The 10,900-nt window shown below is 39.8% G+C and overlaps 1 protein-coding gene across 2 annotated transcripts; it reads left to right on the top strand.

The window, feature by feature from the left end:
* Positions 1-4,893: 4,893 nt before the first annotated feature.
* LOC141597297 (uncharacterized) lies at positions 4,894-10,236 on the top strand. 2 transcript variants are annotated; one of them, XM_074417698.1, is made up of 15 exons: positions 4,894-5,121; positions 5,229-5,277; positions 5,851-6,026; positions 6,512-6,613; positions 6,720-6,839; positions 7,304-7,396; positions 7,695-7,769; positions 8,196-8,228; positions 8,323-8,408; positions 8,494-8,611; positions 8,763-8,848; positions 8,935-9,022; positions 9,105-9,196; positions 9,666-9,937; positions 10,033-10,236. In XM_074417698.1, the coding sequence occupies exons 1-15, from the start codon at positions 5,098-5,100 to the stop codon at positions 10,059-10,061; spliced, it is 1,443 nt and encodes a 480-aa protein (XP_074273799.1). In that variant the 5' UTR covers positions 4,894-5,097; the 3' UTR covers positions 10,062-10,236. The 2 variants fall into 2 exon arrangements, with proteins under 2 accessions (XP_074273799.1, XP_074273809.1); XM_074417708.1 differs by having other exon boundaries at positions 4,982-5,121; positions 7,307-7,396.
* Positions 10,237-10,900: the final 664 nt, after the last annotated feature.

Genomic DNA, 10,900 nt, shown 5'->3' with positions numbered 1-10,900 from the left:
CATTTTGGTTGCCTGGAAACACCCATTATGCCTGCACACATACTAGCTAATGAGGTATGGGAGCTCTTCAGTAGCTCATTTCGCAAGACATAATGGGTGTTTCCAGGCAATGAAGAGTGCCTAGGTAGTCGTTTGTTTTTCAGTTTGGTTTGCTAACTTGTTTTTTTTCTAGCTTTTTTTTTTTTTTTTTTTTTTTTTTTTTTTTTTTTCTGTTCTGTTTAGTTTTTTGTCAGGGTTTTCACCCACCTTTTTCACTAAAATAAATAAATTAAATAACAAGCCTAGTTATCAATTTATATTTTTTTTTTATTTTTTTTTGTTAGTTTCTTTTTTTTTTTTTGAAACCCAAAGGGGTAAATATATTACTCGATCGAAATATAGCGACTTACTACATCAGGTAATTTGTCTAACCAAACAAATCGTCCCGAGACTACCGGTAGCGCATGAGCCAAAGCGTGAGCTACCTCATTGTTTTTACGAGATACAGAAGAAAAAACAACCGAACCAAAAGAAGAACAAAGACGCAAAATATCGTCCAAAACAAGAGCAAAAACACTTCGACCCGTTTTCCTTGACTTCAGTCCGTCTATAACTTGAGAGCAATCACTTTCGACAATTACCGCATCATGACCTGCCTTGACTGCTTCTTCGAGGCCTTCGAGCACTGCTACCGCTTCAGCAACATGGGCTTCCCACACTTCCAATCTCCGCGCTGCCATGCTCCATAGTACCTTCCCCGCACTATCCCTACACACCCCACCTATCCCCACACCGACGCCTTCCTTAACTCCCGCATCCACATTCAATTTTACCCAACCTTCACCAGGAGCCATCCACCCCTTACCGTGCTCATTCTGCCCCTCCTCTGCTAGCCTCCCTTCCCGTTTGAACTGTGCCACCCTATCCCCCTCGACCTCCTCCAAAACCCGTTGAACACGTCTAACCACCCTCTCAATCTCTCCCTTCTCCCCCTCAAAAGCCACCTGATTTCGCATCTCCCACAGAGCCCAGCACCCAACCATCAACAACCCATAATCCCTCTTGTCCATCTCCCTCCAACAACCTTCCACCCAGTCCCTTATCCCACCTAGCCCCACGGTCTCCTCAACCTGCACCCCCAACCTGTCCCAAACCTCACTAGCACAACCACAGTCACGAAATAAATGAAGACTTGACTCGACTTGACACTGACACAAAGGACACAAGACATCCTCCCTACCGACCCGAAAAGATAAATTTACCTTGGTTGCTACCGCGTCGTTGCACAGCTGCCAGAAGAATAGCTTGATCTGTGGCCACACTTGAACTTTCCAAAGGTTATTCCATATCCATTTACTTCGTTCCCATGTCGATGGCTCAGAAGCACCACTCTCGAACCCCACTAACATCTTGTAGGCAGACCGAACAGAATACTCACCATCCCTCTCCGCAGCCCAATACCACATATCGTCATGATCCTCTTCACTGAGGCGAATATTACGCACTCGTTCCCTCTCAAACGGTAGCAAATAAATCGACAGCTTCTCCTCACTCCAAGCCCCTCCACCCGTGGCCATAAGCTCAGCCACCTTCATTCCCACATTCGCCCCAAAACACGGTGACAAAACCTTCCCCGTCTGAGTATTCGGTACCCACTGATCGCCCCAAACCAACGTGTCTAAGCCATTACCAATCCGTCGACGCATGCCATTTAACAAACCCTCCCTCGCCCCTAAAATGCTCCGTCATGTATAGCTTGGATTATGTCCCAGGTTTGCCGTTAAAAAATCACGCCCATGGTAATATTTGCCTCGCATCAATTGAGCCCACAGACAATCCGGAGAGGTTAACAAACGGCATGCTTGTTTGCCTAAGAGAGCTTGATTCGACTTGAAGAAATCTCGAAATCCCATTCCCCCTACACATTTTGGTTTACACATATGATTCCACGACACCCAAGAAATGCCCTTTTTCCCCTCCTCATGACCCCACCAAAACCTCGAGATCATTCTCCGAAGATCGTCACAAAAAGCAGCTGGAAGTTTAAAAATACTCATCACATAGGTAGGGAGCGAATTGGCCACAACCTTTATAAGGATCTCCCTACCAGCCTTCGACAATATCTTCCCCCGCCACCCTTGAAGCCGCTTAAGCAGCTTATTTCAGACTATATCAGTGATCGGCTTTTTAGACCGACCAATAACAATCGGTAAACCCAAGTAGCGCTCCTGCTCATCAACCTTTCGAACCCCCAACAGCCCCACAACTCTCGCTTGTCTCTCCTCCGACACTCCACGGCTAAAAGACACAGTTGTCTTATCCAAGCTAACCAGCTGACCCGAAGCAAATTCATAAGCACGTAAAATATCATTCACCTTCACGGCCTCCTCTTCACCCGCCTTGAGGAAAAAAATGCTATCATCCGCAAAAAGTAAGTGAGAAATTACCGGTGCTTGTGGCGCAATGCGAATGCCATGAAGCGAGCCATCCTCCACCGATTTCCTTAGCATATTTGATAGGACTTCGGCACAGAGAATAAAAAGATATGGCGATAAAAGGTCCCCTTGTCGGAGGCCTCTACCTGGCTGAAAGAACTCCTTAACATTACCGTTTATCAAAACAGCTGACTCTACCGTCGTCACACACATCATAACCCGGTTAACCCAATGCCCATCGAATCCCATAACACGCAACACACGGTCCAAAAATTCCCATTCCACCCTGTCGTACGCCTTCGCCATGTCAAGTTTTATAGCCATATGCCCCTCCCTGCTCTTCGAATTTTTCATATGGTGAAACAATTCAAAAGCGATGAGCACGTTATCCGAAATCAATCTTCCCGGGGTGAAAGCACTTTGGTTAACGGAGACAATTTCAGCCAAGAAAACCTTCAGGCGGTTCACGAGAATCTTCGACACCAATTTATAAATTACATTGCATAGACTGATCGGGCGATAATCACAAACCTTATCTGGAGCTTTTTTCTTCGGAATCAAGACAATATGCGTATGATTCACCTCATCCGGCATAGGAGCACCATCCAATATTCCCAACACCGTACTAGTAACCAGTGGACCAACGATATGCCAATATGTCTGATAGAATAAACAATTAATCCCATCCGGACCTGGAGCTTTCAATGGGTGCATTTGCTTAAGGGCTTCAAGAACCTCCTCCTCGCGATAAGGCCTAATCCTTGTTCTTGCATATTTTTTGCATGAGGTGGTCTTTTAGGACTTTGAAGACCTAATCCTTGTTCTTTTGAAGTTAAAATCACTTTTTTTAAGTTTAGTTCAGCTTTTATAAATTCTTTTCAGCGCAGAAAAATCTAGGCCATGTTATTTTCGGTTGAGAAGAACTGAATTGAACTGAGGCTCTGTTTGGAACTAAGCAAATTATTATTAGCATAAACAAATTGGCCAAACAGGTTATAAATAACAGATTGAAAGGTTTGACTAGTACTCCCTATATTTTAATTAGCAAATTTAGTAGAAGTGTTTGGTATTTAGCAGATTTAGGTTAATAGATTGTTATATCCATGTGTAAATGGCTGACGGATTCATTTTTTACAATATACTAAAGTGAATATGTTAACATATTGTAGTTCAATCTACTGTTTCAGTATGTCATTATGAGTACATGCCTTATACTAAGGCGGGAAACCATCAAAAAAATTGCTCTTCTCGATCAAATAGTGAATAACTAACCATTCAATCATTCAAGGATTAATGCTTGTTACAATGCACCTATAACCAAGGTAGCACCAAAACGGACACGGACACTGTCACGATACGGACACGCGATACGGCATCCCATGAAATTTAGGACACGGGACACGTCATTTAAATTTAATAAAATATATATTTTATAGTTATTTATGTGTGGTTTTATTTTTAAAAAAATATTGAATATTAAATTTAAATAAGTGAAAGTAAAACTTGGCGTAATTATAACTCATTCTCATTTTCAAAACTAAAACCAACTTATAATCAATTTATTTCGACATCTCATTACTAATCTAAAGGACATCATTTGCCTAATTCAACTTATGTCCCCACCAAATTCAGCCATATAACAATTCACGCCATTTACCTTAAATTAAACTTGATTCCATTTAGGGGTGTTTGGTTGGGGGGTTTGGAATGGAATGAAATGGTTTCTAGCCATTCTAGTGTTTGGTTGGGCTATTTTGGAATGGAGTTAGAATCCTGATGGATTCTCATTCCACCCCAACCCCTTGGAATCTCATACCCACCTCTTTCCCATGGATTCAAACTCCATTCCTTCATGTTTATTTTTCTAATGAACCAAACATGTTTTGAAAGGTATGGAATTGGAACCCCATACTCCTATGGTTACTCATTTCAATCCATTCTATTCTTAAGTAGTGAACCAAACGACCCCTAAAGGTGTGTCCAAATAACATGGACACGGCTCAAAATATCATGGACACGTGCCCAAATAAAAGATGAAGTTAGACACGGCTTTACAAGTGTCGGACACGTTTTGACGTGTGTCCGGCGAGTGTCGTGTCCGACACGGGAACACCGATTATGAGGAGTGTCCGTGCTACCTAGCCTATAACTATATAATTTTGGAATTTGGGGTTAATCCTTGTACATGATTAAGGCTGCCTAACCCATCCTACCCCAAATTCGCCCCCTGGAATATTTGTTTTCATCCGGGTCTTGATTCACTATCAAGTCCGGTTCTTTTCGGATGAAAAAAAGCTGAACCGAATAGAATTTAATGGAGCTGAACTGAATAAAGTTGAAGTAAAATTAATTTGTAAAAAGATAAACTAAACTAAGCTAAATTAAAATAAATTGAAAAATTAAATTGAATTAAGTCGAAAAGAACCTAATTTGAGTAAAAAAAAAAACCCAAAAAAACCAAAAAAGAAAACAAGTACACCAAGTTGACAATGTGACACAAATATCTGTGGAAGCCATAAACCCTACTTGCGAGCTTCTCCCTCTAATTTCATTACCTATAAATACTCTTCACTCTCACTTCTCATTTCTTTCTCTTTCATCCGCTTTCTTAAAACCCTTCATCCTTTAGGGTTTACCACTTCTTCTTCTTCTCTTGTCTCCCTTCCCTTAAACCTAAACAGCAATGGGCAAGAAATCTGCTACTAAAGTTTGTACCTTTCTCCTTTCTTCTCTCTTTTGTTTTTCTGGGTTCTCTTCTAATTATTCTGCTTGTTATAAAGTTATAATCTTTATATGTTTTATTGTTGTATGTAGGTTGCTACAGCTCCTGCTGCCGCCGCTGTTGTTCAATCTGGTAAAAAAGGTAACTTTTTAATTTGTTAATAGTTTGTATAAGCTTCCTTTTCATGTAATAAGTTGTATGGTGTTTCAAGTTTTCTGGGTTTTGTTGTCATTGCTTTGTACCATGAAATTGAAAGGGTAGACGTATATTCAGTGGCGGAGTCGGGATTTAAATTCAGTAGGGACAAACGGGTTATGGTATAAGGGAAACTCGAAAAAAGTTGGAAAATTTTAATTAAAAACTCTGCTAGCCCCTCCCCAGCTCCACCACTGTGTATATTTATGCTTACCTCTTTCTGGGATTTCATGTAAATTGTTTTTTCGAGTGGCGGAGTTGGGATTTAAACTTAGCGGGGGTGGGTTATGGTATAAGGGAAACTCGAAAAAAGTTGGAAAATTTTAATAAAAAACTCTGCTAGCCCCTCCCTAGCTCCACCAGCCCACCACTGTGTATATTTATGTCTAGCTCTTTCTGGGATTTCATGTAAACTGTTTTTGTTTGTTATTTGCATTGTATACAGAGTCATATGTGGTATGGTCTCTGAAATTTTGTGTAATATTTTTGTTTGATTCTGTTCGATTTAATGATGTTAAGGTAAGAGAGGTGTTGAGAATAAGGGGGCGAAAGCAGTGAGTGCGAAGAAACAGAAGGTGGAGAGAGATGAGACTGTTGTAGCGAAGCAAAAGGTAGAGAAAAAGCTGCCGAAGAAAGCAGCTAGCAGTAGCGAAGAGGATGAGTCTGATGAGTCTGATTCTGAAATTGAACCCAAGGTAGATTTTTAATAACGTTAATTCTGTTTCAAGTTTTTAAGCTTTAAGCTGACTAGAGTTTAAGCTTGTGAATGGTTTTCGTTGTATTTGTAGTTTAAGCTTTAAGCTGACTAGAGTTTAAGCTTGTGAATGGTTTTCGTTGTATTTGTAGTTTAAGCTTTTAAGCTGACTAGAGTTTAACCATCACAAATTTGTAAATTCAATTAGTCTTCTTGTTATCTCATTATAGTTAAATGGGGATGACTTTTTTTTTTAATTCTGTTGGGCCATTAATTGACTAATAGGGGTTGTATCAGTATCACAACATAGCCCTAAGCCCCTAATCCCTAAGTGTCGATGCAATAGATTTAAAAAATCCTCGTAGTTTATTCTTTTGGTTTATGCTAGGTTATGCTTCTATTTTGTCGCCGAAAACTACCAAATGATTGTAGCAGATGTCATTAGAGGTTTAGCTGAATTGCTGACCACATTCTTCACTTCTGCAGGTTGTTGCAAAGAAGACGCCAACTCCTGCTAAAAATAATGCCAAAAAGGATAATAGCTCAGACGACTCAGATGCTTCAGGAAGTGACTCTGATATTAGTGATGTATGTAATATATTCATCTTGTCCCATCTCCTACAATCAAATATTGAAAGTGCTTTCAAATAACAGTTGTTATGAAGGTGTAATCATGTGGAACTATTATTTACAGGATAAGCCAGTTGCAAAAAAAGCTCCTCTTGTAAAAAATGGGTCAGCTGCGGTCAAGAAAGGCTCCACCTCAGATTCCTCTGAAGCCTCAGATAGTGATTCCGAAGATGAAGATGACGATGTAAGAAATAAATCAATTTTTTTTATGTACGCACTAGAACCTTATATAAATGAAGAGATATTGCAAAATAAAGGTAGCAGTTGGTTTTGATGGTTTACTTTTAAGGCATTCCGGATCCTTAATTCTATTTCGGTTTTTAAAATCGTTTTAATCTTTTCTCTCAATTTAAATTTTAAGTTTTTATAAAAAAAATCCGGAATTCGATTTTAAAACCCCTAAGTTTACCTTGACTTTCCATTACATTTTCGTTCTTCCTTTTTGTTTTTCATTTTCCCTTTTTATTCGCATTTTGAGGCGTGCGTTCACCCATGGACCGTTCGAAAGGATGATTCATGTCAGCCGACCCCAAATCATTTTGGGATTAAGGCTCTGATGTTGTTGTTGTTGTTTCTTTATACCATGTAGTAGTGGGGTCTCTTACTTGCGATAAAGGCCTGATTTTATTGCTTGCAAAATTTTAATAGGAGAAGGTTGCTGCTGAACCTAAGAAGGTTACTAGTAAACCAGCTGAATTAAATGATTCTTCCGACTCTGGTGACGGCAGCTCGGATGAAGATGTGAGTTTGCGTAACATTGTCTTTTTCTTTTTGGTTCTCTATTTGGCAGTCGTGAAAATTTGGCACATGTGCTTGTTTTTGTAGATTAGTCCTGGATTTCTGATGTAACTATATTGTATGGTCGCAACCTCTTCTGTTATAATTTTCATTGTCCAACCTTAATTGTCCGATGGTTGAAGGGCTTAGTTCACGTGATGATTGTTTCCTATGGCCCTGTATGCTGAGTCTTCTTTTGTTCTAAATTTTTGTCCAATACCTTAATCGTCCTGGTGTTCTTGCTACGTGACCACGTCTGCAGGATGAGGCATCTGGTGAAGATGAGAGTGATGAAGAGGAAAATGAAAAACAGTCAATCAAGACTCCAAAGAAGAAGGTATTGCCTAATTGTGTTGCCCACTTGGACTATATAGGAGGCATCATTCACAATTTGTGTTCGATGTTGAGAGTTTTATCATTTCCTTTATTTTAAAAAAGGATTGGAGCTTTGTGCGTATTGGTTTAGTGAGTGATGGTCGTTCAATGAAGTTCAGGTTACAATTGAAGGTTGTGTACATACGAAACCCCTTACCTCACACTGAATCAGATCCTTGTAAGACTGTGGGTAATGTTTGTGTATTTTGTTGGGGTTTGTGTAGGTAAAAGGATTTCAAGTGGCCGTTGTTTTTTATTATTTGAATTGAGTTTGTAATATTGTTTCACATAATGGCTATTTACTGTACATCTTTTGTGAAGATATTGGTATAAAATTGGCTTAGACTATTGTGGGAGATGCGTTTTAAAATTCTCTCTTGCTTTACAGGGTGGAGATGTAGAAATGGTTGATGCTAAAACAGTATGTTTCTTCTCGTGTTAGTTGGCGCATGTTTCGTTCTTGAGACCATTTTGTAATATTATTTGTTGATTTTCTTTGCTGATTTTGTTTTCAGCCCAAAACTCCAGCCACTTCAGAAGCTACTGGGTCAAAAACCCTATTCGTAGCGAATCTTGCCTTCGCTGTGGAGGAGTCTGATGTGTATGTCTTACATGTTACTGAAGTTGGTATTCATTTAAGTAGAGATTATATAGTTTAGTCCCTAACTGTTTAGTAATTATCTCAGGCGTGATTTTTTCAAAGATGTTGGTGAAGTTGTTGATATTAGGTTTGCATCAAACGCTGAGGGCCAGTTTAGAGGTTTTGGCCATGTCGACTTTGCCACAGCTGAAGCAGCACAAAAGGTAATTATATTTTTTATTTTTTGCTTCGTAATCGAGCAATACTTGTCCGGTTTGCAGTCAATTGTTTCCCTCTTTTTATACTATGTTGCCTCTGTTCAACAATATTGTTTTTTTAGCCATAACTTGGGCTAAACTGCTCTATTCTGTTTAGGCTTTGGAGTTGCATGAGCAGCCATTGTTAGATCGTCCGGTAAGACTTGACTTAGCACGCGAGAAAGGAGAGAGAAGTGCTAGCAGGTAATGCCACATGATGGTTCATTTTTTCTGTCTGCTTTGAAAAAGTTCTGTAATTTTTATACAAAGAATCTGTATTTATTATGTAGAGAGAACAATTCATTCCAAAAAGGAGGGAAAGCCCAAGGCCAAACAGCGTTCGTGAGAGGATTTGATACTTCTCTGGGAGAGGATGAGGTAACTTATAAACGTGTTTTCCATATTCATGTTGTCAGATTCATTGTGACAGAAATTGATTATTGCGGATGTGGTGCTTCAGATTAGGAGTGCTTTGCAAGAACATTTTGGATCTTGCGGAGAAATCACAAGGGTATCTATCCCAAAAGACTTTGAAAGTGGCGGTGTTAAGGGGTATGTATTTCATAAAGTTTGATCTTATACTACTTGATTTTTTTGCCAAGCTTTTCTTGGATTGTAGCCTGTAGACCATTTTCTTGTCCTTAGCATTGTCTTGCGCAGTTTTTTCTTGGATTTTCAGAAGGTTTCCCATCCATTAGGGTTTGGCTTTTTAATCAAACATGAATTCTTGCATGAGACGATTTTTGAAAAAATAATTTATGTAACTCCATTTTACTCCGTCAGATGACTCCTTGCATATTTGGAAGAATTCTCTTGGCACCCTTTTAGCTAGAAACCAATTTCATAATATTGCTGACCATTTTATCATTAAACGTTGATTGGGCATACATCAGTCGTCTTGTTAAACGCGTCTCGTTGTATGTATATGAAATCATCTCTTTTGGTGTAATTGCCCATCATGTATCTTGATTATTGAAACAAACCTGTGATGGGCCTAAAATGTTGTTGGCTGATGATGCAGGATGGCCTACTTGGACTTTGCCGACAGTAATGGTTTCAAAGAAGCGTTGGGGATGGATGGCTCTGATCTCGGTGGTGGCTTTTGCTTGAATGTGCAAGAAGCGAAACCAAAAAGTGACAGCGGTGGTAGGTTCGGAGGTGGAAGAAGTGGAGGAAGAGGCGGCGGCGGTGGTAGATTCAGTGGTAGAGGTGGCAGGGATGGTGGCAGATTCAGTGGTAGAGGTGGCAGAGATGGTGGCAGGGGTAGGGGTCGAGGAAGGTCGAACTTTTCAGGTAACTTTATTTGTACGTTCTCCAACATTTAATCATGATTTAGGCTTCAAAATGTGTACTTTATCTGAAATGCTGTCTGTTTGTTAATAATGCAGGAAGGAGGTCCACATTTGGCGATCATTAGCGTATACTGCTCATCCGCTTGTTATCATTAGCAGTTAATCGTTTGAGTCGAGTGTATTATTATTATTAGTCTTAATTTGTGCTCAGCTTTCTTGTTGCTCTGCTTGTAAAACTAGCTGAGAAACAATTTTGGTTTGTGGTTTTTCTTTGTTATTTATTTATGCAGACTTTTGTGGCATCTCAGAGAGGAAGTTGTCTCCATTAATTTGTTATGTTGATCTATTATATCACTTTTTAACCATTGCAATAATCTAGAGTATAAATAAACCTACCAAATAGAGTAATTCTTAAAACCTCCATTATCATTTCTTGCTTCATAAATGAGGTTTTAATAGTAGTTTTTCTTTGTTAAAGGTGATTAGTAATATCACTATATTAGGAGTCCTGCCTCTCTTCGTCCTCCCAAATCTGGACGATCACTTGACCTCGTACGGATGTTCTCAGATTTGGATGACCACTTTCTGCAGCATCATTCTGGGGTAGAGTTGGTGGCAGTTGAAGTTGGGGTTGTTCTGGGATAGAATTGTTTGTCTTTGAAGTCGGGGATCGTTGGCTCTGGTTGATCACAGTTGTGTGAAAACCTACGAGGCAAAAGGCAAAGGCAAGAGGATGTGGCGGTTGGTGTGGGGTTAGGTGGTAGGAGGTTGGGTCGAGGAGAGTGGCGGACTGGTGGGGTTGGAGGAAGGCAGGACTTGTGAAGTTCTCTCACTTTTATGGCTGGTGTCTGGTCATGGTGTGGGGAAGAGTAGTTGGTATCAGAAATTGAAACTTTCGGGTTTTAAAAGCGTGTAAAAGTAAGCAGGAACCCTGATAAATTTAGGAGGGATTAGGATTTAGGAA

This window comes from Silene latifolia, chromosome 1 (genome assembly GCF_048544455.1).
Source record: "Silene latifolia isolate original U9 population chromosome 1, ASM4854445v1, whole genome shotgun sequence".
NCBI lineage: Eukaryota > Viridiplantae > Streptophyta > Magnoliopsida > Caryophyllales > Caryophyllaceae > Silene > Silene latifolia.
This window is presented reverse-complemented; position numbering and strand designations above follow the sequence as displayed.

What these genes read in the sequence shown, in the direction of transcription:
- LOC141597297 (XM_074417698.1), top strand. Translation starts at nt 5,098, where the DNA reads ATGGGCAAGAAATCTGCTACTAAA. An exon ending in TCAAGACTCCAAAGAAGAAG is followed by an intron (nt 7,770 to 8,195) that starts GTATTGCCTAAT and finishes CTTGCTTTACAG; the next exon opens with GGTGGAGATGTAGAAATGGT. An exon ending in CAGCTGAAGCAGCACAAAAG is followed by an intron (nt 8,612 to 8,762) that starts GTAATTATATTT and finishes TATTCTGTTTAG; the next exon opens with GCTTTGGAGTTGCATGAGCA.